At 45.5% G+C, this 25,385-nt stretch overlaps 1 protein-coding gene across 9 annotated transcripts in view; it reads right to left on the minus strand.

The window, feature by feature from the left end:
• Window positions 1–25,385, minus strand: part of LOC142568303 (uncharacterized) — a 101,777-nt gene that overhangs the window by 70,736 nt on the left and 5,656 nt on the right. For 7 of the 9 annotated variants that reach the window (XM_075678296.1, XM_075678294.1, XM_075678297.1 and 4 more), the window contains exons 3-6: window positions 24,825–24,877; window positions 19,770–19,901; window positions 12,988–13,023; window positions 894–928 (exon numbers count right to left, since the gene is read on the minus strand). In XM_075678296.1, coding sequence (XP_075534411.1) covers window positions 894–928; window positions 12,988–13,023; window positions 19,770–19,901; window positions 24,825–24,854 — 233 coding nt within the window. In that variant the 5' untranslated portion in view covers window positions 24,855–24,877. The remainder of the gene's footprint in view (window positions 1–893; window positions 929–12,987; window positions 13,024–19,769; window positions 19,902–24,824; window positions 24,878–25,385) is intronic. The other 2 variants (XM_075678293.1, XM_075678292.1) reach the window with 1 other exon arrangement.

Here is a 25,385-nt window from a genome sequence, read left to right on the forward strand (position 1 = left end):
ACAAACACTATTTAGTTAGCTTGACACAGCGGCAAACAGCTGCATGGCTGCCAACTTACAAAAAGAAAGACTAAGCATGACCGCACCACGGCACAGCTTCCACGATGCTGCAGCTGCAATCAGTGGGCTCCGCGCCACACGTGCTGTGCAGAGGGAAAACACCTTCTGGTGGTGATGGAGGGAACTGAGCTTTGTGTCACGTGACCGAACTCTCTGCCCTCATCAGTGGAAACGCATGCAATGCTGTGAGCATTTCCACGAATGAGAAAGAGTTCAGCCATCATGTGCACCTGCACCTATGGAAGCACCCTCTCATGCACTGTTTTTTTACTTTATTGTGGAAGAACCTTCTGGCATGCTGCCAAGGTCTGCATGGCAAATGGTTACACTAACACCGATGCTAACACGAAAGTGAGGAACAAGCTAAGAAAAGCCAATGCTTTAGTAAGGAACATACATACTCCAGGCAATATTGGCTACTCAACAGTACACTGTTGAAGGGAAGACACGACTGTAAGGCATGTGCGAATCTTTCACTCTGGCAAGGGTACAATCACTCAGTTTTGCAGCAGATGACTTGCGGTTAGTGGCTGCAGCACCTTTCTACACCCCTGAACAGTGCATTGACATAACTTTAGCCAGCAAGTGCAGTTAGGGCGCTAGCAAAGTGATGGCCACACATTAGGGTGTTCCATTTAAAAGTGGACCGCACTTTACCTACCGTACTGACCGCGCAGTAATATCATGTCGTGCAACTGGGCGTTTGCAATGTTTTAAAATAAAACAGCCACACAAGCCCTCAAGAATGCATTGAATGTTTGCACTACAGCTAGGACAAATTTGGTGGATGATCAGTGCTCAATGTACTCAAGGCAATATTGGAAACTACTTACTGTGGTGATGCTGCATGGCCTCCCTTTGCTGGGCTCTGAAAAATTGGTAATGACTGTGAGCTGCATTGACTTCAATCAACATTCAAGCTCTATTTACCACTCAGTGTTTTGCACAAGTGCCTCCAGTCAGTACATTTAGTTCTTAAAATTACACCCTGTCTAGCTAAAAAAAAAAAAATTTATATTTCTAATAGATTAATGGCTTGTAAACATAAAACAATAGGGCTATGGTGGACATTGTTGTGGAAGGTTCCATATTATTCTTGATCACCTGGCATTCAAAATCTACAAGTACAAGAACATTTTTGCACTTTGCCACCATCAAAAGGCAGCCACAATGGCCAGGAATTGAATCTATGGCCCAAGGTCATTCAAAAGGGCAGGCACATAATTTTGTAGGGACGAGCCAACTGCAAACAAATTTTTTCTGCAATTTATAGGTGGCCCAATGCGCTGCATGCACTAGTTCGTGATGCACTGAACCATAGCCCTCTCTTCTCCAGCGCAAAAGCTTGCCCCCTACACTATGGTCCTTAACTGCAGTGCAGGCATAGTGCCACCATGGTGCAAAGAATGTTTAAACCTGCTGGTGAGGCAGTACAGCCACAGTGCATAGAGTCTTGTAGAGAACACTCACCTAGGTGAGAAGATAACGTTTTGTGACTAAGCGGTAGGGGTGTGGGAATATTCAAAAAGTTCGAATATTATATGTTTAATATTCGTATGCAATTTGAAAATAGAAATTCGAATAAAATCGAATATATAGCTGGCTGTGCGGGAGGAAACACGGTTCTTAGCATTTATTTCTATCTAATCTAAGAATGTTGGGGCGATCTTGTGCTGAAATTTTCTGATGATTTTGTGCTGCTAGCGAAATTTCGCCTGTAAAGCACACTTAGCAACTAATCGTCTGAACCTTGCAAGAAAGACAGCCTCTCAGTAGCAAGGTGCACGGGTCTGCAGACAGTGAGGGTGCACTTCTTAACGTGAAAGCGTTAAGGGCCCCATGTAGCAGAAAGTCCAGTGTCGGCGTCTGCCGTCAGTGTTGGTATCCCGTGAGCGAAAATTGCCGTATAGTATATTTAGATATATGTACATCCCAGGCCTTGCTGTATGACAAGCATATGCAGGCTATACTGCCACACCATTCTATCTGTCACTAAAGTTGTTCATACCTTGTCTTACCTTCTTGAAAAAGTTATTCCTAGGAATTTTGAGACTGAAAGCCCACAAACAGATGTCATGAAACAAAACACCCACAGTGTATACCTTTGCTAAATCTTCTCAGACTGAAATATTAAAAGTGTGAAACAACAACAGAAACCTGAAAATGATGCGCAATTTCTTTGGTGCAACTGCGCACTGTGTCTGGGGATCAGCCCATGCAAGAGGCTGCATTTCTACCAGTAAGCTTGCCTTCGTGCATAGCACTTGCCGTCAGCGTTTCCTAGTAAACATTACGATTACATAAGCTGCAGCTGCCAAAAAGCATGAGAAGCAGTCCGGGATCTTTTAATGTTATTGCGTTCCACTCTTAAAGGCAACGCTTAAGCGTCCTTGAGATTTTGTAGGCCTGAACAGTCTTTGCAAGAAGATGGCCGATCCATGTCAACATAATGCTGTCTTGCAATTATGCCATAGGAAAGGTGGGAGACGCGGCCAGTGTTACCAGAGCACTATGAACATCCCCTATCAGTTTATATCATGGATATATTTCTGAAGGTCATATATGTGTCAACTGTAGGTACCAACAAATGGGAACTCCTGTATGCTGACCGACAATGTAGTGCTAGTAAGCGCCCACGTGTGTATTGCATAGAAAAAAAGAATTCTACATAAACCCTGAAAATACAATTTTGGCTCCCAGTAATGCTAAAGCAAGCCAACATCTTCACAATTTTGCATCGACCTGAGTGTTTACATCACCACTTTTCTCACGAGCTCTATGGTCACTGCTACCTTCAGTTGGTGCCAGAAATGAAGACACAGGATGCATCCCTGACGTCGCCCGGTGAGCTAGGAAATGAGATGAGTGGGCTGGTTGAACTGCGGCTCTCCTCCAACAATAGATGTGGCCCAAGTCCTGGCATACGACGACGAGTGATAGCTTTGGCTTTATTCATTTCTTCGCAAACAGCTGGATCATATGGTGCTTTCTTTGCTGCTCTGAAACTTGGCAGGAACACCAGCGTAAGGAGAACCCTCAGATACACCTGACCCAGTAATGTCCTAAAGCTCGGAAGCTGTGCATCTTGAAGTGGCCTGGGTGTCTGCACTCTACACCAGCACTAGCCTCCCGAGCTCTATTGTCATCGCTGCCTTGAGTTGGCATCGGAAGTGAACACACAGGATGACCAGCATCACTGAGGTCGCCTGGTGAGCTAGGAAATGAAATGAGTTGGCTGGTTGATCAGTGACCCTGCTCCAGCGAGTTGACGTGGTCAGGTGCTTGTGTACGAGGATGAGCCAACAGCTTCGACTTCCTTATTTTCTTCTCGATGACTCGAGACAGCGACATGATAGCGTTTCACATATTTAAGTCAAACCATGTGTGGCTTAGTGCAGCATCGTGGTTCCACGGACACAGCACAGCCGGGGTGGAAGATGACCCTTCTTTGCTGGCTTGAAGTGCACGGTCTCGCATTGCAATGATCAATGGCCACCGACGTTGCTGAAATGCCCATCATCGACAAGCATCCTAGATACTCTTTCCTGCTGGCCAAGCGTATGAGTTCTCAACCGCCTCCATCAATGGAATGCATCCCGCTCGAAGTGCTCACCTGCTGAGCTGAGTATCCAGGAACCTGTGAACCGGTCCACAAGATGGTTGCACGCCTGTCAGCACTCCTTGTGAAGGAATGACCTTTGATGGCCTGATGTCATCATGGCTCATGCCAGCTTGGTTGCCTGTATTCTCGCTACGTGTGCTATCTTTTGCAATTCCGTGAGAAAAAGCAGCTCCCATCCAAAGAAAAAGTCATAGACACTGACACATCTTGGTGTTGCACCACTGGTCAAGCTTGGAAGACGATGACTCACAGCAGACAGTCTGCTGCTGAGAAACAGTTGCTCCTTCTCCCACGTCCATCGCATAACTGAACATTGTCTGCTTTCTGCATTTAGGATGACCTGTCTTTTTAGCACTGGCAAGTGCCTTCTATGCTTTGGCCTCATTTAAAGATGCTGTTGATCGGTCCTTACGCTTGCACAGTTTCCTAACAACTTGTGCCTTTGGGAAAGCATACGCGGTGATTGACACGACCTTGCGAGCTTACGGGCTTGGCTCGTAACTTTTCCTTGGACAATCTTATGTTTTAGTCCCTCAGAGACAGGGACAGAGGCAGACGCAGGAGAATCTTTAGCACTTGCGCGAACACATTCTCCGCCTCTGCAGCTTGCGCTACCCTCATAGGCCTTTGCAGTAGCTGGGGCGTCACCTTGCACTTCAGTACCAGAGTGCAGCCTCTTCAACAGCATCTTATGCCTTTCCCGTGCTGAAACGTTTGCAGGTTTCCCGTTTTTGCTGCTGCGACATCTGGAGGCCCAACCGCTCTCCACAGTCATGCTTAGCCCGTACTGCGCGTTGAAGCAACCGGCAAAGTTCCAGGGATCTTTGGCTGAGAAATGCTGGCCGCTGTGCCACAAATGATCGGCGGGCAAGATGAGTTCAAATGCAGAAGAACAGCGACGACTTGCGGCGGCGCCTGTCGATCCCAGTGGATGAATGGGCGGGCAAACAAAAGCCGATAAGTTCAGCTCACGTTGCATCCTAGACACAAAGTTCATGCTTCAGTCCAGCTAGTGGCCACATTCACACTTTACATCCTGGCAACCGAACAACCCAGGCATCGCTGTAGCTGGCAGGTCTTTCCCCAGGAAAGAAACCATCTGGAAGCAGTGTGATGGGTCGGTCACTAGGTAGTGAAGAAACTGCACAAACAGCGGCATCCAAATGTGTCACGGGTTCAGCAGCCTCTTTATCAAAGCGTCGGCGTCCGTCGAGTCGTCTAGTGACGAACAATGGCTCGAGCTCCTGTGCAGGCACCACTAGAAGAACGTATTCTGCCAGCATCTCCACTCAACCCATGGAGTTAGCTGATTGGCTGTAAAGCCACTTAATCTTTCAAAAGTAGCACCCATTCTTGGTTCTTTCCGCCACCCCGCTCTCCTCGGTGTTTCCTCCTCGCCACCTCCTGTTGCCACAGCCTCCCCCACTCCCCCTTTGGCCAATCCGTGTCATGCGGAAGCATGCGTCATGCTTTTGTATATTTTTTCTTTCCAGCAAGCTCCGACCGCGATTTGCGACCCAGTGCGATGAAAGTATGCACAAACGGATTTATCAAGTGTGTTAGCGGACCAAATCACGTGCGTTAAGGACAAGAACTTAATTGTGAGCCGTGCTGGTGCACCTTCGGTTTCCGCACTGACAAGGTGAGTGCAAAGGCTTTTTTGTTGATTATCTGGTGAGCACAACGCACGAAGAAGAAAGGCGTGGATGCATAGTGTCGGGTGGGCTGGCTTCAAGGAAGTTGCAAAAACACACAGCTTTGTGAAGTGCCACAGTTCTTCCTTACGTCTTCTTTTGAACTTAGTTTACATCTGCATCTTTAAGAAAGTGCTTGCGTATATGTCCATGATGTGCACGGTTTTTAGCCTGTTTGACTTTTTTTGAATGTGCTTGTATTGTTTCATAGGAGTTGTTTTACCACGAAAGTGCTCGCATCTGCTGCAGACGTGACATAAAATCCATTTTATTCAGGAAATTTTTTTCAGCTCCACTATAAGTTAGCACATTCTCAATGCTTTTGCAAGGCCCACTAAGGCTTACGAATGCAGTCATTTAGCTTCAATGTATGCCCGCATGTGTTGATTTGGTTTGAGGTGTTTAACGTTTTTAACATCCCGAAGTGACTAAGGCTATGGGAGAGGTCGTAGTGGATGCCTCCAGATAAGTTTATTTACTGCACTTATTCAAACCTATGCCAATAGTTTTTTTCAAATACTCATCTAGGGTGGGCTTAGATTCGAGGATCTTAAAGAATGTGCCAGTTTGTAATTGCAAATGATAAATATGGTGTATGGCTAGCCCAATCCAGAAAAGTCAGTATCGCAGCTGCTACTAGCCGCGCCAGTAGCCAACCGAAGTACACGAATGATGTCGCCATTTTGACCTGTGTCGTATCGGTATGCATAGTATCGGCGGGCGGCGAGGCATTGTTGCAATGGCACCAAACAGGCGATCCCACAAACGAAAAGTTGTGCTAGCCACAGAGGCAATGCCAAATGTTCAAGCCGGGTGAGACTTCAGCATTGATGAGAAAAACGTCAGTTGTTGGAGGGGGCAACAGAAGATGCTTTTTAAGTGAGCCTCAACGAGTAGATGACAGCAATAAGGAAGATAAGTGCGTGATCACAGAGCGGAGCTGTTCGCCGAGATCACGCCGCATTTTGATTCGTATGAGCCGTGCTGCACTGTCTGCGCATGGGTGGGAGCATGGATGCGAGCTAGCGCGCGTATACAAGCGTATGAGGCTAGCAAAGATGATGACATAGAGCGAGCTCGGCATGTTCATATTAAATAAAGGCTGTCCTCATTTTGTGAACGCTGTCCTCACTTTTTTTGTTCGGCTTACATTCGAGTTAAGGTTTATTTTTTCTGGCTTTGGACATTCCTGGGTCGGCTTAGAATTGGGGCCTGCCTAGATTCGAGTAAATGCAGTAGGTCACCTGGGAATGTTTAATGTGCGCTTTGATCGCGCAGTACATGAACCGGCAAATTCCTCATTGGCGTTCCGTAATGCTACTCGCACGGCCGCGGTAGCGCTGCATCAGAAGTTGGTGCCTGGGCATGATCGTATTTCTTTAACAGATTTTATTTACTAGTTTGAACAGCACGTCATTATTTCATATTAATGACGGTGTCTCTAGGACACTAAAGCGGCAACGGGAACACCAAAGCTAGAACCAGGGCCGGTCCTTGGGCTGGGGCTCGTCGAGGCCTGTGCGTGCCAGGAGGTAAAGATCGGCTATCCACGATAACGGACAGCCAAATTTGCATAAGAACACTTGCTGCACTGCCTGGTTTATTATAATCTCAGCTGCTCTCCTGAGGCCTCCGTTAGCAGTTACATGTGCCCTTCAGGAGCAGGACTTGTAAAAAAAATCTATCTATCATCGCAACGAAAAAAGCGCCCCATGACTTCTGCAACGTACTGGAACGCCAATGCAACATTACGGAATGCCAACGAGGAATTTGCCCACGGGCCTCTTGCATTTCGCCGCTATCCCGGCTGCTGCCAGATGCGTCCTCGGTATTGGAGGGATAAGCACTGACTACTCACACATTTTGTGTGTAGGATTATCATAGCAGAGATTGGCTGCAAAAGACCACAGACCCCCTGATAAGGGTTAACATTTTTTACTGCTTAACGTTAACATTTTTATGCGTACGATTAAGTAAGTGGGTATCACATGCGTCATACGCACTGTACGTTGCCTTCCATCTCTTGTGACAAATAATTTCATGGTTTTTGATTATGAAGCGCGGATGGAGTTGACGTGGAAGCTGCGCGTAGAGCAGTAATGTAAGTTTGTATCCCAGTATTACGAGAAGAATTAGTGCAATGTTGCAGTTTGCTTTAATAATTAATCCTTCCTTTTCCTATGGGTTTCATTGCTTGTGTGAGCCTGACAGCTCTGTGGACTGCGCGTATTTGTGCTATATACTTTGCTTGTCTGCAAAACTGTGATAAGCACCTTCATTAAACCCATTTGAGGACTGTTTGGTGCTACAACACTATTGTTCCCTCAGTCTTTATACCTGCCGTGGTGGCTTAGCTGCTATGGTGTCGCGCTGCTAAGCATGAGGTCGCGGGATCAGATCACAGCCACGGCGGACGCATTTCGATGGGGACAAAATGCAAAAACACCCGTGTCCTTTGCATTGGGGGCACGCCAAGAACACCAGGTGATGAAAATTAATCTGGAGTTCCCCACTATGGCATGCCTCGTAATCAGATCATGGTTTTGGCACGTAAAACCCGAGAAATAAATTTTTTCTCTGTCTATATACTCCGTTTCCGACATCAGGTGCAGCACTATGGAAGCTATGCAAGAAGTTCGGTGACAGAAATGTATTACTCCGTGCTTTCCGTCCATGCCTCGCTGCGTGCCAAAGGCATATCGCGCGAGCATGAACGTGAGGCTGCCGTGACAGGCTGCCAAAAAAAAAGAAAGAGAGAGACAATGAAAAACAAATTGATCTAAAACACTGCATTAAGTAACTACTGTATATACCATAGTTTGTTTCTAAGGATTAAAACGTTCTTCATTTCATACTAAGCCTATATAAAGAACAGTTTCACACAGTTACAATCAAGAACATCAAACTATATCTAAGTGCGGACACGGCCACTGCAAAAAGTATCTCTAGCTTTCACAGCGTTCCACTTGATGTCTGATACGAAGTACAGTGTTCAAGTTATAGGGACATTGCTCCCCTGTGAAAACTTACAATGCGAAAGAATACAGACACAAGCAGTATACAGATACAAAATTAGCACTTCAACAAAAGTGTTACTGGTGCTAATTGGGTTTGGGGGATAATTATTTTCGGAACCTCTGTCCACTTTTCCCATCAAGTTCGTTCTTGCTAGCAAATTCCAGCCTCTCGCACTGTAATAAATAAAAAATGATTTCATGTGCTGCGAAAACTACTGGTACATTGTTCAGTATCGATACCGTCTACGCGTGAAAGCATTGCTCATGGTTACCAGAACCCGTGCATTAGCTACATACATCTGCAAAAGAAGCAGAGCAGAAGCGGCCCAGTTGCTAGGTATTGCTGGCCCCAGACAGTTGTAATCTCTCATGCGGCGGCCAAACAAAAGTATCGTGCAGGTACGTAAATGAACCTACGAAACCACGTACACATACTTTCACGCAGTCAAAACTTGGAACTGAGATAATTATGCGCATGTTTGAGCACACCGCGTACATGCTTCGTGCTTCAGCAAAATGAAATCTCAATGTGCGGATGCTTTAGGCCTTGAATAATGCTCCATTTCTTCATTCTTTTGCGCAATTACAACATGGTTACTGGTTACATGGTTACATGGTTACAACAGGCCAGTTACTGACGGACGACGCAAAACCTTGCCTCAAAAACTGTTCCGCAGTGCTTGAACCAAGTTTTCCATAGATTTTCTCAGGTAGCGTGTTAGCTGTTGTCTGCTACAGCAGGGTACACCTAGGCGGCGCCAAGGTCGAGGGCACAGTAGCCGCACCAAGCAGGGGAGTAGAACGGAGGAGGAGAGAAGTGGTTGGTACTACTTTTAAACATTGAGGGGCTTTAATTGACTGGTACTACTAGCATAATTACTGTATCATATCTGTTCAAAGCACGCAAGCTATCTATGGACGCTTCACTGCCACATGCTTCATTGCTCTTTCCCTCAAACTGCGCTAACCCCTTTCACCTACTGCTATAAATAATAGCCCGGAATAAACCACGACATTCTTTGTTCTCCCGACACCTTGGCTGCCTGTTCTTGTCGTACCACTCGAGAACGATATATGGTGTCAGAAGTGGGATCAAGCTGACCAGGCACAACGAAAGGTTCCAGGGCTAGCTGAACGTGAGGGCCGACGCCATGGAGCACCTAAGGCCACCTGAACCACTGCGGTTGACGGCTGATGGAGGAAGAAACTGGAAGCTATTTCGCCAGAAGTTCGAATTTTTTCTTCAAGCCACAGCATGCACCGACAAGCCAAGATTAGAGCCAGCAAAGACGGCCCTATTGCTCAGCGTGGCCGGGGAGGAAGCCTTGGACGTTTTCAACAACTTCATGTTCATGAGGAAGAAAACAAGGAAGACTATGCCACCGTTACTGCCAAGTTCTAAGACTATTTCGTGGAGCAACAAAACGAAATCCACGAAACGTATGTCTTCCGTTAGAGTCTTCAAGGCGAGGCCGAACCATTCTAAAAGTTTTTACGTGCCCTAAAAAGACAAGCACAGCACTGCAACTTCGGCAACATGACAGACGATATGGTGCGCGACCAGGTGGTGTTTGGAACCAACTCGCCAAAGCTCTGAGAGAAGATGCTCAGGCGCAAAACCCTGACGTTAGGAAAGGTTGTCACTCTTTGCAAGGCGGCAGAGACCTCAGCTCGTACAAACGAAGCCTGGCGTAAGGCAAACGAAGAACTGGATGTGGCCACTGTCGCGGCCAGGAAGAGAACTCCGACGGGGCCCATGCGCAATTCGCAGTGCACGCGTTGCAACCGAAAACACGCCTTGAGGTGCTGCCCAGCCTACGGAAAAACCTGTTACACGTGTAATGGGCGAAATCCCTTCGCATCTTGTTGCAGCAAACAGGACGGCGTTTTCAAATTGCAGCATGAGAAGGATGACTTCAAGGTACCGGATGTCGCTATCAACACCGCTGACAGAGAACGTGACTGGAAAGTGGACGCATGCATTCACGACCAAGACGTGAGGTTTAAAGTGGATACAGGATCACAGGCAAACGTTTTGCCGCTCTCTGTGTTCCGCAAGCTTAAGGTCATCACTCTGAAGCCAAGTGGCGCCATTCTGAGATCTTACAGTGGTAACGTAATCAAGCACATCGGAATGTTTTCAGCACCCGTCACGGTTTGCGACCACAGCACGTGCGCTGTATTTTTTGTTCTAATGAAAGACCACAGTGCAACTTTGGGCTTGGCAACCAGCGAGAAGCTAGGGATCGTCCAGCGTACTGATCAAAACGAGACTACGAGCAGCGTTGAAACAGTCGTCAAGAAATTCCCAAGGCGCTTTCACGGAATAGGGCGAACGCCACGTGAATACAAGATCGTGCTGTGCAATGATGCTGTTCCAGTCGTCCAGCCAGCTCGAAGGGTTCCTCTGTCCCTGAGAGAGCCTCTCCGCACTGAATTATATCGGATGGAAGAGGAAGGCATCATTGAGAAGGTCAGCAGCAGCCAGACGGATTGGGTGAGCCCGCTAGTCATTGTGCTAAAAGAAAGATGGAAAGTTAAGAGTTTGCATGGATCCAAGACGCACAAATGAGAACTTGAAGAGAGAACACTACCAAATGCCTCATCAAGAGGATGTTGAGGCGGAGTTGGCAGGCGCAAAATTTTTCTCGCATCTTTACGCAAATGCTGGATTTCACCAAATCCCATTAGACGAGGAATCGTCCAAGATATGCACATTTGCTACGCCCTTCGGCCATTATCGTTTTTTTTTCGCCTTGCATTCGGCATAGCTTCAGCTCGCGAGCTGTTTCAGAAGGCCCTCAACGAGGTTTTTGATGGCCTCTCAGGTGTAAGCGTGTACGTGGACGACATACTGGTCTGGGGTGCGACTAGGGCGGAACATGACCAAAGAATAATGAAGCTTAAGTTAGTAAAATGTGGGATTAAACAAACCTTTCTTTTTATTTGCTGACCTTAGTTCCACTGATAATGTACTTTTTCCCATAATCTAGCTAACTAATTTTGTTCAACTGTTTCAATTTGACAAATCCTTGCATATCACATGCACATACTACTATCGCGCTCAGCATGAGCTACAATGCACGACTGCTTTGCCATGCCCTTTCACATTACAGCTCATGCTGCGCACTATACTGCATGGTACACATACCATGTTTATGAAAGGGAACACGTGTCCTGCTCTCTACATTGGGCACCAAACCAAAAACTAGGAAAGGCTTGACAGCTACTAGAGTCAGCAATAGGTAGCTGGAAGAACTACAAATCTGAATCCATGGCTACAGTTGAGTAAGGAAAGCTCAAATCCACAGCTCCAGTTGCCATTAGCATGTGTAAAGCATATTGCAGTCACCTCACGGCGGCGCGATAACGGACTGCTGCGGATTGCAGGTCACGTGACTGTGTGTTCACTTTCATAGTTGTAGCCTTTGTGATAAGTAGAAGAAAAACATCAGCCAACAGAGCATTCATTATTTGCATGCACCCTCTCTCATAATTGAGCGAATGATGGAACACAATACTACTGCTGCGGATTGCAGGTCACGTGACTGTGTGTTCACTTTCATAGTTGCAGCCTTTGTGATAAGTAGAAGAAAAACATCAGCCAACAGAGCATTCATTATCTGCATGCACCCTCTCTCATAATTGAGCGAATGATGGAACACAATACTTTGCCATGTGTTATGCCAGCGTAGAAACCACACTGAGCACGCCAGATTTGTGCCTGTAGTCTTGTAGCCATGCTCTCAAATGTGCCAGCAAGCAGTCAGAAGAGGAAAATATCAACTGAAAGTGACTTTATGAGTGCCTCAGCAACAACAAAAGGACTGAGCACTATCTTGGTTTCGTTGGACCCTGTCAATGTTATTCCAGATAGCGTTATGGTAATCTTTAGGTCTGTTTCAAGTCACCTGCACCACCTGAAGAAATTCATTAGGTGTTGCACCGTGCTGTTCATTTCAGTGTTGCAGCAATGGCATTCTCTGAACTACACCGTGATTTCCAAAGGTGTAGGGCTGGTTCACAACGATTTTGATGCAGCCTCTTTACTGTCTGTGCTGACTGCGTGCAAATGTATAGGTGTGAAGCAGCAACGCAGCAGACAATACAACACACGGGCACAAGTGCCACTGAAACCCTGCTTACATGTCTGCTGTGTTTACGCAAGAGCGAGGTGTATTTACGCCTCAGAAGCCCATCATACCAGTGGTCCAGGACTTCTCAAACTTACGCAATCAGTGCGCATTAGTCGGACGAAACGTAACGCTTGCACTGCAGAAATTGAACTACACAATTTCTGAACTTCTCGTGAACTACCGTGAACTGGTTCACAGTGGTGCAGCTGAATAGAGTGAACCTTTTGCTTTGCAAACCACAATAACATCATAAACAAGAAAATGGCAGCTTAGCACTGGCAGGCTATGATGTTGATGACACATGTGCACGTATGGCATACTGAGATGGAAACCACTAGCAGTTACACAACCCACACAAAAGTTTTGCTGTCGACACAATCTCAACCACATGTACCACTGCTTTTCAAGCTGCAATTACTGGTTGACTTTCGTGCAAGATTCTTTGCATAAATGCTTACGGATTTCGTGGGATTCACCAGGACAGTTACAGGAACCTGTGAAGCAATTTTTTTTTTTGCTGTTGAAACATGTAAGAAACCTTGACTTGACAAACTTCACAATGTTCAGCAAAACTTTTTACTGCAACTACAATTTTGTTATAATGTAACAAGGTTGAGCTGCATTCTTAAACATCATCGAAAAATAGAAAATCCAAGCGAGAACACTGATGTAACATGCTGTCTTTTACAATAAGGACACTATTGTCGTTCCTGAGCTGTTAAGTATTCCCCCTTTCAGCATTTCAACAACCATGCAAATGTATTTGATTTTGATAGACAAGATAGCAATTCCCGAGTTTCTCAGTGCCCTCTTACTGCATACCAAGCACACAGTCCTAACATGGTGCACAACATGAAAATGTAGAGGGCACCAGTGGAATTAACTGCAACGCAGCTTCTATGCATTTTCACTGGTTCCCACAAGACTGCAAAACCCTACTGACACTCCGATACAGTGGCAAACAGGGCAGCTTAAAAGCATGAGAGACCCCTCTGATCATTTGCAGACTAGGTTAGAAGTGTGCTTTAGAGTTTTGCAAGGTGAGTTAACAATTTGCTAATTGTGTGATTGGTATAAGTACTCAGAAAATTAAAGTATAAGTGAATTTCTACATTTACCAGAATAATATTCTGCTATTCGGTTTGTGAAAAGCATGTTAGACAAGCAACAATAGTTGGGTGTGATCACAGATTGTTTGATAGCTGGAGTCAAGAAATTGGATTACTACTGCCAGGCTGTAGTACAGGCTTGTCTGGCAGAGAACTGTGGCAATCGGGGATGAACAAGAAAGGCCTTGGTAGTGCAGTGAATGCAATTCAGACTGTGCCGTAGATTCTTATTTCTGAACTCTCCCAATTTAACCAGGCATTCGCAGACTTAATTTACCTAATATTGTCTGACTGGGAAGCTAGTAAAATACAGTCGTGCATCGCTATTATGACCCCGATTATTATGGATGACTTGAGCTGCAGATAATTTTTTGTGGGAACCAAACAATCCAATCCAACCTTGTTAATGTGAAAACTCGCTGTGTGGACAATGGACCGAGCAAAAATGCACAACAGCCATACAAGCTCATGTATTTTTGTCTGTTTAATGTGGAGAGTGTTGGTATGTACAGGACCTCCTCTAAATCAAAGGAGCTGAAAAGCCATGCAAATACAGGCAGCTAAGTATGTGCAGCATTTTGCCAGCAGCAAGACCCACTATGGTAAACTTGACAGCACTGGCCAGTGCGTCTTCCATTGTGGCACTCATGTGATAGTATCAGTGTTCAAGCACTTTCTGACTTGTGTGCACTAAGAGAAATGAAGTCTTGTCCTCCTACATCTTTCTTCCAGCTTCTGGTCCTCCTACATCTTTCTTTCAGCAAGTCAGCAGAGACAGAACAGCTTTTCCACTTATGTGCTAGCTTTGTCAACAAGCTGTAGCTCTTCCTGCTGCACTCCTACTTTTAGATGCACTTTCTTTCACAGATCATAGGGAATGCAATCAATGTGAACTCTGCCATCACAGCATGGCACTGCATCGCAATTTCAGGAAGATAACAGCAACCAGAATAATGCGCTTCAAGTTGGTCTGATTTTGTCAAATTTGAATTTGTTACTATAGATAACTTGCTTTACCGATAGTTTGGCAACCAAAGTGTCCATGTTAACAAAGCATGACTGCATAACACTAGTAATGTCAAATAGGCAAGGCCGACCATTTGTCATCATCATCATCATCATCATCATGTTTTATGTCCACTGCAGGACGAAGAACTCTCCCTACGATCTCCAATTACCCCTGTGCTGTGCCAACCGATTCCAACTAGTGCCCACAAATTTCCTAATTTCATCGCTCCACTTAGTCTTCTGTTGTCCTCGATTGTGTTTCCCTTCTCTTGGTACACATTTTGTAACCCTAATGGTCAAACGGTTACCTAACCGGCGCATTACATGACCTGCCCAGCTCCATTTTTTTTCTCTTGATGTCGATTAGAATATCGTCTATACCCGTTTGCTCTCTGATCCAAACCGCTCTCTTTCTGTCTCTTAAAATTATGCCTAGCAACCTTCGTTCCATCGCTCTTTGCGTGGTCCTTCACTTGTTCTCAAGCTTCTTTGTCAGTCTCCAAGTCACTGTCCCATATGTCAGCACCGGTAAAATGCACTGATTGTACACCTTCCTTTTCAATGATAATGGTAAGCTTCCAGTCAGGAGCTGGCAATATCCGCCGTATGCGATCCAACTCATTTCTATTCTTCTGTGAATTTCCTTATCATGACCAGGGTTCCCTGTGGTTAATTGGCCTAGGTAAACATACTCCTTCACAGACTCTAGAGGCCAACTGGCGATCCTGAACTGCTGTTCCTTTGCCAGGCTATTTATCATTATCTTTGTCTTCTGCATGTTAATCTTCAACCCCACTCTTACACTCTCTCTGTTAAGGTCCTCAATCATTTGTTGTAACTCGTCTGCATTGTTGCTGAATAGAACAATGTCATCGGCAAACCGAAGGTTGCTGAGATATTCGTCATGGATCTTTGCTCCTAAGCCTTCCCAGTTTAATAGCTTGAATACTTCTTCCAAGCACCCAGTGAATAGCATTGGAGAGATTGTGTCTCCCTGTCTGACCCCTTTCATTATAGGCATCTTCCTGCTTTTCTTGTATAGAATTAAGGTAGCTGTAGAACCTCTGCAGATATTTTCCAAGGTATTTACGCAAGCGTACTGTACTCCTTGATTACGTAATGCCACTATGACTGTTGCTATCTCTACTGAATCGAATGCCTTTTCATAATCTATGAAAGCCATACAGAGAGCATTTCTCGATAACCTGATTAATGAAATGAATGTGACCCATTGTACAGTATCCCTTCCTGAAGCCAGCCTTTTCCCTTGGTTGACAAAATCCACTGTTGCCCTTTTTCTATTGGAGATTATTTTTGTAAATATTTTATATAATACTGGGAGTAAGCTAACGGGCCTATAATTTTTCAATTCTTTAATGTCTCCCTTTTTGTGGATTAGTATAATGTTTGCATTCTTCCAGTTTTCTTGAACCCTTGCAGTCGATAGACACTTCGTATGAAGAGCCGCCAGTTTTCCAAGCATTATGTCTCTGCCATCTTTGCTTAAATCAACTGTTATTCCATCTTCTCCTGCCGCACTTCCTAGTGTTCACGTCTTGCAAGGCCCTTCTGACCTCATTGCTAGTTATAGGAGGAGTTTCTGTATCCTGTTCATTACTGTTTCTATTTGAGGTATCCTGACTCCTCTGGGTACTGTACAGGTCAGTATAGAATTCTTCCGCTGCTTTCATTATATCTTCGATATTGCTGATGATACTACCCTACTTAGCTTTCAGTGCATACATCTTGGTTTGTTCTATGCCAAGTTTCTTCCTCACTGATTTCAGGCTTGGTCCATTTTTTACGGCTTCTTCAGTCTTTCTCACGTTATGGTTTCGAATATCACTTATTTTCGCCTTGTTGATCAGTTTTGACAGTCCCGCGAATTCTATCTTATCTCTTGAGTTGGACACTTTCATTTTTTGTCGTTTCTTTATTAGGTCCTTTGTTATTTGGGAGAGCTTGCCTACTGGTTGTCTTGGTGCCTTGCCTCCCACTTCTATTGCTGCCGCTGAAGCCAACCTAGTTATGGTTTCATTCATTAGCTCTGTGTCATCATCATCTCTCTGTTCTAAGGCTGCATATTTGTTTGCAAGTACCAGCCTGAATTTGTTTGCTTTTGCTCTTACTGCCTGTAGGTTAACCTGTTTCTTCTTGACCAATTTTGCGGGGTAGGATTCCTAATCCATAAGGACATAGCAGGCAACATTGAGAAATTCTACAGCATTAATAGACAGTTTTAGTATAGCGTAAAGCAGAAAACGCAAAGAGTTAGCGTTAGTGTTAGCGTTGCGTGCACCACTCTGCGCATGCGCTGTACGTAAACGGTGCTGGAGCTCTTACGTACGTATGCTATTTTCGAGATTTAGAGGTGAACGCTAACGCACGCAAGGGGAGCCTTACGTACGGCAACATGGTGGCGCCAGTCGAAGTGAGAGCAGCCCGCTTCGGGTCTATCAAGTCGTCGGCCTGCACTGTTCGGCTCATTCGTTCCCCACTAATGCTCGTGTTTGCTTTAGATTTGTGTGATGATGCTTCGACAGTGGCGCACAGGTGACAAATGGGCGTTGTTTAGATATATGTCCTAAATTAGCGGCGCAGTAGGCTTAACAAGAGGGTTTGCTAATGTTTGCTCATGTTTGCTGTATCTGCCTCGAGATGGCGCCCAAGTGTATTTCGCTCATTCGCTTGGTGTAAAGCCGCATGTCAAGCCGATGCATGTCACGTTTTTCGTGGCAAAACACAGTAGTGTGGTCGGTGCTGTGGTCACAATGCGTGTGCGTTTTACCGACGACGACGATATGCACCTCCTGAAGGAGGTTTTCGCCTTGAACCCATTCGGACGGACGTCAAGGTGGGCGTCCGTTGCAAAAAAGTGGAAAGAAGTGGGAAATCGGATTTCTGGAAGCGAAATTGCTGGCGAAGCGTCCCCTCCGGAATAGCTTCGATGTTGAGTGGATCTTGAGGACACGTAGAACCTGCGCGGTCGCTCTCGTTCCCGAAGCATGAGGGCGTCGATGTCATCCCAACTTAAAAAGACACGTAATATGAGTCCCACAGAACACTCGATCGCGGCATGCTGAGAATAATCGGTGCGTTTCACGACTCTCGACAAAACAACACTCAAACCAAACACCTACATGCGTAATTAACGCATCGACTGTGGCTTTCGATAAGCTTGACTTAGGGACACACTTGCGGATTCGGCATTGGATAAGCTCGACATTTCGTGTGGATTTGGCTTTCCAGTACTTTGTGTTTTTACATCTAGATGGCGCTATTTGTTTGCGTTAACGTTAACACTTTTCTCCGTTCCGCTATTCTAAAACACTACCTTGTGCCGCGCAGTGCAGTCTTTCTTTGAGTTAGCGTTGCGTCGCACGCTAACGCTAACGCAATCATTTTAAGCTATACTAAAACTGTCTAATGAGAGGGTAGGTGTAGTCATAACCAAACTTAATAAGAGTTATAGATTAAAGGTAGTACAAGTCTACACTCTAACATCCAGTCACGATGATGAGGAAGTAGATCAGTTTTATGAAATGTTGAATTAGCGATGAGAAAAGTGCAAACTCGGTATACTGTAGTAATGGGAGACTTCAATGCAAAAGTGGAGGAAGCAGGCTGGTGAACAAGCAATTGGCAACTGTGGCGTCGATTCTAGGAACGCTAGAGGTGAGATGCTGGTAGAATTCGCAGAAAAGAATAAGCTTCGAATAATGAACACTTTTTTCAGGAAGCATAGCAACAGAAAGTGGACCTGGAAAAGCCCTAATGGTGAAACAAGACTATTTATATGTCAAATATACAAGGCCGACTATTACCTAAAACCACTTTCTGCAATTCCACAGAGCACCTTCCACACATACATTATCTAAACACTTCTTTTTTTGAATTGGAGCAGAGGAAATAAAATGAGCCAAGAGTAGCATTCTTTCACTCAACAGGAGTGTCTAGAACTGCTACTTTTCTTTTTAGGCATTAAGTGCCTCTTGTCTTTTCCTTTCTTGTTCTTATTTGCCACTTTCCTGTGTAGGCAATGTAGGCACTGAGGATAAAATACTTCATTCTGACTATAGTAATTTCCACCTAAGCAACATCTACTCTTTTAGATAGCCACTGATTTTTTAAATCTTTATCAGCATTTTTTAAGCAGGAAGAGATTAGTTTTAGAGGGGCTATAAAAATCTTTTCTAACTAATGATAGAATGACATCCCTATTAAATCCCGTTACCTCATGAATCTGCTGCAGTAAAAAGTTTTCAGATCCTTCAAGTGCAAGTGAAGCTGGACATAATCATCAGAATCATGAGCACCTTTCTTTCTCCTTTCATTTCCACCAGTGCGCTGGAAGCTACAAAGGGGAGATAACAAGGGGGCATAAGGGATCAATGCCCGGTTGGCCCTGCCCAAAGGTTCAACATCTGGGTGGCGAGACGGCTTATGGCAGGCGGCACCCCATGGCAGCTGCAATATCTGCACTACGCATTTTATCTTGGAGGCCACATGCAGCAGACGCAGCAACGTGCGACTGCCATGTGTAAACTGGCAGTTGCGCGGTGCTGCATCTTTCACTGCTTTTGACATGAGATTGTAAATTCCCTGCTGCATGCACTGCAATAATATTTGGCTCACATGCTCACAGGAGCCTCGTTAACAGATAATTGTTTTCTTACTGTGTTCAAAAAGTGTTTTAAGGCCTCCTTCAGGTCCAGAAAACTGTGATTCAAGTTCTCTCACTCTCAAACTCTGGCTGCAGTGATATCCTCGCATGACGTTCCAGATATAGTTGTTTTCTCTGCTGAAAAACCTTACGAAAGTCGCTAGTGCAGAATATTTGTCTTTCAATGCAATGTCATTCCATATTTACTATTCTGCAATTAACGAGTGTTGGTCAGTCACTGACATAATACATGTGATCAGAGGAAAGAGTGTTAGTAGTTTGAAGGCACCCTTAGTCACAGGTCTTTTGCTCTGATATTGTTTACTGGCATGCGCTTCGACAGGAGCAGCAGTTAACATGTTGTGATGGCTTCAAAAGCACATCAGACGTCTCATGAAAAAAGAAAAAGAATAATCCCTGCAGAAGAGACAAAAAAATTACCCAATAATGAGAAACGCACCTTTCTGTCCCAAGTGATGTGGTCTCGCGTTTCAGTCGACACTGGTGGGACATGGTGCTTGACTGGTGCAAAGTGGGCCTGCCGCACGGCCTCCTCCCTCTGTGCCGTCTCTTTGGATGCAGCCACGACCCTCTGCAAAGCACATGTTAAATGCATTGGAGAGGACAACTAGGGCTTTGCTTCTTTTTTTCCTTGCTCACACAAATAACCCCCCTCCCCACTACACTTTTACCAGGAGTAACAAAACTAAGAACCACCTGCAGTAAAAAAAAAAAAAATTAGCTAAATTTGTGCATTCTACGTGATCCTTCAGTACTCCTCACAGATGAGGAAGTCATGTTTTTAGATTGTTGGCACACATTGTCCTAATCACTGAAATGCTTGACTAGCTTACTATGCCTGTTTGTTTGCTTTGTTTGGGGTCAGATTGCTGATATTGGCACATGCGCTGATCGTTCAATGTCAGGACTACCATTTTCATTAAATCATGGGGTTTTCCGAGCCAAAACTATGAACTATGAGGTACGTCGTATTGGGGGACTCCAAATTAATTTTCAGCACCTGGAGTTCTTTAATGTGCACCTAAATCTGAATACTACACGGGTGTTTTTGCATTTTCCCCCATCAAAATATGGCCACCGAGGCCGAGATCTAATCCCACGTCCTCGTGCTTTCCCTTCCCCAGAACATGACGCCGGGCAAGGACGACGAGAGGCGCACCACCCAAGCCAAAGCCCTAGCCTGGAAGCTGGAAGACAACCCCCAGGGTCCTCTACGCGGACGCCTCGCTCCGAAAACACAGTGACCGTGCAGCGGTGGTGGTTACATCAAAAGACAGGCTGATTGTCAGCGCGTCCCTGAAGACAACAGACCCCGCAGTTGCTGAAGAAGCGGCCGTGGCCCTCGCACTCGCACAGCGGAGCGTGGACACCACAGTCACCGACTCAAAGACAGCCTACAGAAGCTTCCGCAGGGGGGTAATCTCCTCCGCGGCCCGAGCCATTCTAGCCAAGCACAAGCCTCCGGGAATAGCCATAGAGCTCGTGTGCGTCCCAGCTCACTCGCACGTAGCAGGCAACACCATCGCAGACTACCATGCCCTAGAAATGTCAATCCGGGCTGAGCACGAGCCGGAAGAGCTATCGCACCCGGTTACCAGCTTTCGGGACATTACCCGGATGTACCAAGAGGAAAGGTGCAGACTGCCAGAACCGCACCCCAAACTCACCAGGCAACAACAGACAATCCTGCGTGAAGCGCAGGCGGGATCGCTTGCGCATCCCATACTGTTGAACCGCATATACCCTGCGGAATACGATATGCTGTCCTTTTTGCAAAAGAGAAAAGGGTGCCCTGCCGCACATCTTGGCAGAGTGCACAGAACTCAAGACCCCCCCTCCTCTCCTTCCCAGCAACACCCCCAATCCCCAACCCCTTGAGCGATGGGAGACCTTGTTATCCAGCCCCGCCCTACCGATTCAGCTCGCACTGATGGACAGGGGCCAGGAGCTGCTGGGAACATATGGGTCCCGTAACTAGGGAACCACCCCGTCTGGTGCCTGCGTGCACCACCGATTTATTTCGGGCCCAGTAAATGTTGCTTCTCATCATCCTTGTGCTTAACAGCACCAAAGCCACTAAGCAACCATGGTGGGTCTACCATTTTCATTAAACTTTCAGTTGCAAGACCAGCGCTTGCCCTGTGTAGTTCTACTTCTTTATCATTTCCACTGGTTTCTTTCACCCACTAATACAAACCAACTCGCCCAGCAAACAACGTTACTGAACATCAATAACACTACCCTTGAATTTCAAGCAGGCACGTGCCCAAGGGCAGGCTTGAGGGGGCAGGCTTGAGATCAGCATCTTTTCTTTTTGTAGTTGTTTTTTATTGCTGTGCAAGTGAAAATGCAGTGCTTGTCGGTATAAAGATTTGTGTTTAAGTTTTGCGTGAAACTTGCCAAGACCGCTGCGGAAACTGTTACTATGCTAAAGACTGCTTACAAAGAACATTCCCTGTGAGATCGGCAAGTGTTTCGGTGGCACAAGGCCTTCTTGGAAGGCCGGGAAGAGGTCGACGACGAGGACCGCGCCGGACGGCCATCCACGACCACCACGGCTGACAATGTGACACGAGTGAGGGAACTGTTGAACTCAGACAGACAATTAAGTGTTTGTTTAATGGCCGACTTGTTAAACATTGTGAAAACTCAAGTTCATGAAATCATTAGAAACGATATCGGCATGCCGAAAGTGTGTGCAAAAATGGTTCCAAAAGTGCTCACTGACGATAAAAAGTCATGCCACGTTGAAACGTGCCAAGAAAATCTCGACGTGCAAACGTGATCGAAAATTTTTGGACAATGTCATTACAGGCGACGACACTTGGGTATTTGAATATGAGCCAGAGACCAAAAGGCAATCATCAGAGTGGCACACGCACTTGTCTTATCGCCAGAAGAAAGCTAGGTTGAGCAAATGAAAGATCAAGATCACGCTCATCGTTCTTTTTTTTTTTTTCAGATCCACGGACTGGTTCATCACAAGTTTGTAGAACCTGGAGCTACTGTGAACTCCAAATTTGATGTAGAAGTCCTCAAAAGACTGAAACGCAGGGTTCAATGCATCCGGCCGGACATCGCAGACAATGGGAAGTTGCACCCCAATAATGCACCGGCCCACAGTGCCTTCATCGTCACCGACTACCTAGCTAAAGCAGGGGTGCCAAAGATCCCCCAGCCCCCGTACAGCCCGCACTTGGCTCCCCACGACTTTCTTTCTCTTTCCATGCCTCAACACACCCCTGAAAGGCAAGCATTTCAGGACAGCGGACGGGATAAAAGCAGCTTGCACCGCAGCATTTGAGGCCATAGCGGAGGAGGACTACAGCAACACATTCCAGAGCTGGAAGTCTCGCTGAAGTCGATGTATCGACGCAAAAGGAGAGTATTTTGAAGACTTTAAACACTTGTAATGATGAATTCAATAAATGATTTTTAATGGCCTTACTGACATTACTTTCAGGACAGACCCTGTATATTTCTCTATATTGCTTCCAGACCTAATTCAAGAAACGCTACTAGAAACCTTTATTTTAGACTCGCTTGTTTAGTTGTCCTTTGCAGTGTTCTTCCTGCGCTTCTTTCATGTGCGAGTCCATTTGAGGTGGTTCCTTGTTTGTCCTGCAAGGGAGAGGTGTATGTCACAGACATACACCTCTCACCTGTGCATTCAGCTTTGAGATACATCTTATTTCATTTATTTTTTGTTGGTTTACATGTCGTTATAGCAAACGGTAGGCATTATTCACGTTTGTACTAGTAAAGGTGCCCCCCCCCCTCATTTTCATAGAAAAGTTACCTAGGGTTGACACCCCCCCGAAAAATAATCCTAGGCACGTGCCTGATTTTCAAGTCAGACCACAGATGAAGGGAACCTTTCTTTTGCAACTGGAGAATGTTAAGTACACTTACCAGTTCTAAGAACATGCAGTCATGCAAAGCATAGACTTGATTGGAGTGCATTACTGCACACACACAATACAGACTGGATTTGACACCTGGCTTCCAGCGCTTCAAGGGGATCAAACATGGAATATGTGGGGGACATTCTCCTAGCAATGATGTCATCATATGTACTGAGAAGCAGTGGATCACCACCTTGGGTACAGGCCTCTATCAGCGATGAACAGGAAAGCTTGTATAATGCTAGCCAACATGCACAGCCAATTGTGCATGTAATTAAAAAAATAATACCGTATTTACTCATATAAGGTCTGCTCTCATGTAAGGCCTGTACCCCCACTTTGGAGGAAAATTAGTAAAAAAATTTGCTGAGTACAATGTGCATACCCAAATGTGTGGCCTCCAAGATTGCACCAGCACACCACTGCATTCTTGTAGGCCATGACTGCATGCTGGCTAATTTTTTCAGACTGCTTACTAGATGGCACTACAGTTACTGTTCTGCTGACGATGGAATTGTTATCATCACTGTATCTTCCCCCAGACTGCCATCAAGTGGCATAGACCTGGAGTGCTTCAATTGTATCAGCTGTGCTGTGGTACAATGTTTAGCAGGTTTAGCTGTATCATGCTTTCGGGTGCATGAACAGGGCATCATTACAAAACGTGTGCGTATAAATTTTGAACACGTGGCGCGCAGTTTCATTCAAGACTGTCATCAAGAGCCTGAAGGTGATGGAAATATGAAACGGTAATGGACGGTACAGAGGACAACCAACTATAGAAGAGCACCCATGAGGTGAGCTCATCTAAAAAAAAAAAAAAAAAAAAGAATGAGTATAGCAGAAGGGACAAGGACGACTGAATAAGTGTTCATAGTCAGTTGTTAGTGGTTGCGTTGTTCTGTGCAACAGTCAAGATAGGATGGGGTATCTGTCGATCTGTAGCGTGAAGTGTTGTACTGCTTGTGTCGGTTGTGGCTTCTAAAGCAATAAACAGGATGTATTAGTATTTTCAAAAAGACCCTAGCATTAGCATGCACCTTTGCCCCAGGAAGAAAGCAACCCATTGCAGCACCTGTCATGACTGAAATAACTTGGGGGGGCTGTGCCAGGAAAAAGTAGCATTCGCTACGCTAGAGCACTGTCTGCTAATTAACAAAAGCACTGAACTTTCAGTCATTTGAAATTCGGTTATGGCAAATAGTTTGCAATTGAACAAGCAAGGAATTAAAAGCTAACCCTGCAGATCAATCACTTCATGATATGACTTTCAGAATGGTTTGTGCTTGAGTTAGTGGTTCACAGCACAATAAATTCAGCAATTATCACAAAGAGGGGCAGCAAAGAGAACACTTGGCATTGCAGTTTGTCGTCCATGTGTGTCCTACAGTCATCCACGTCTGTGTCATGCCTGCCAAGTTCGCTGAGCCACGAGACAAGCTTCTCATGTTAAGTCAGGAAACTAAAACGCAAAAATATGGGCCAGCAGGCATCATCACTACTCGAGAGACTAATTTCTGATGAAGTAAAAACAGCAGTTCCTCAACAAAACAGATCAGAACGCTGTAGTAGCATGCGTCATAACTCACCAGCAGCTCCACCTTCTGCTCCTCAGTCATGTCTTCCTCCCAGAGCCCTAGAGCTGTGTCAGTCAAGAGAACAGTCAAGATCGTGCTGACAACAGGGAGAGTTCACAAATTGTGCTGAGTGAGGTTATTTTGTTCATATTTGCTGGTCAAATGCAAAACATTAAATGTCATGTGCCGGTTATGCTGCAGAGGTAACAAGAGCTGATCGAAAACATTACAGCTGATAATGTACCATCACAAGGGCGGCCACTATATTCAAAAGTGTTTAACTACAATTCGTTTTGCGATGGAGCAAGAAAGGGGCAGGATCTCCAACAAGAGAAATATTTAACATGCATCAGCAAGTCACGTCTCAAACTGTGCTTTTGCAGTAATCCTTGCTTTAACGTTATTTTGATGCTCCCATTGACCACCCTGTACAACAGTAGAACATACCATACAGGAAGCATCAAGGGAAGTGCGCTGCAAATATATTTGTTTTGTTTTTGGACAGACGCTGGTTTGGCAGCATTGATCAATAGTCAGCATAATACTGCCAAGGCTATATGAGCACAAAAATGA

This window comes from Dermacentor variabilis, unplaced genomic scaffold (assembly GCF_050947875.1).
Source record: "Dermacentor variabilis isolate Ectoservices unplaced genomic scaffold, ASM5094787v1 scaffold_18, whole genome shotgun sequence".
NCBI classification, from domain to species: Eukaryota; Metazoa; Arthropoda; class Arachnida; order Ixodida; family Ixodidae; genus Dermacentor; species Dermacentor variabilis.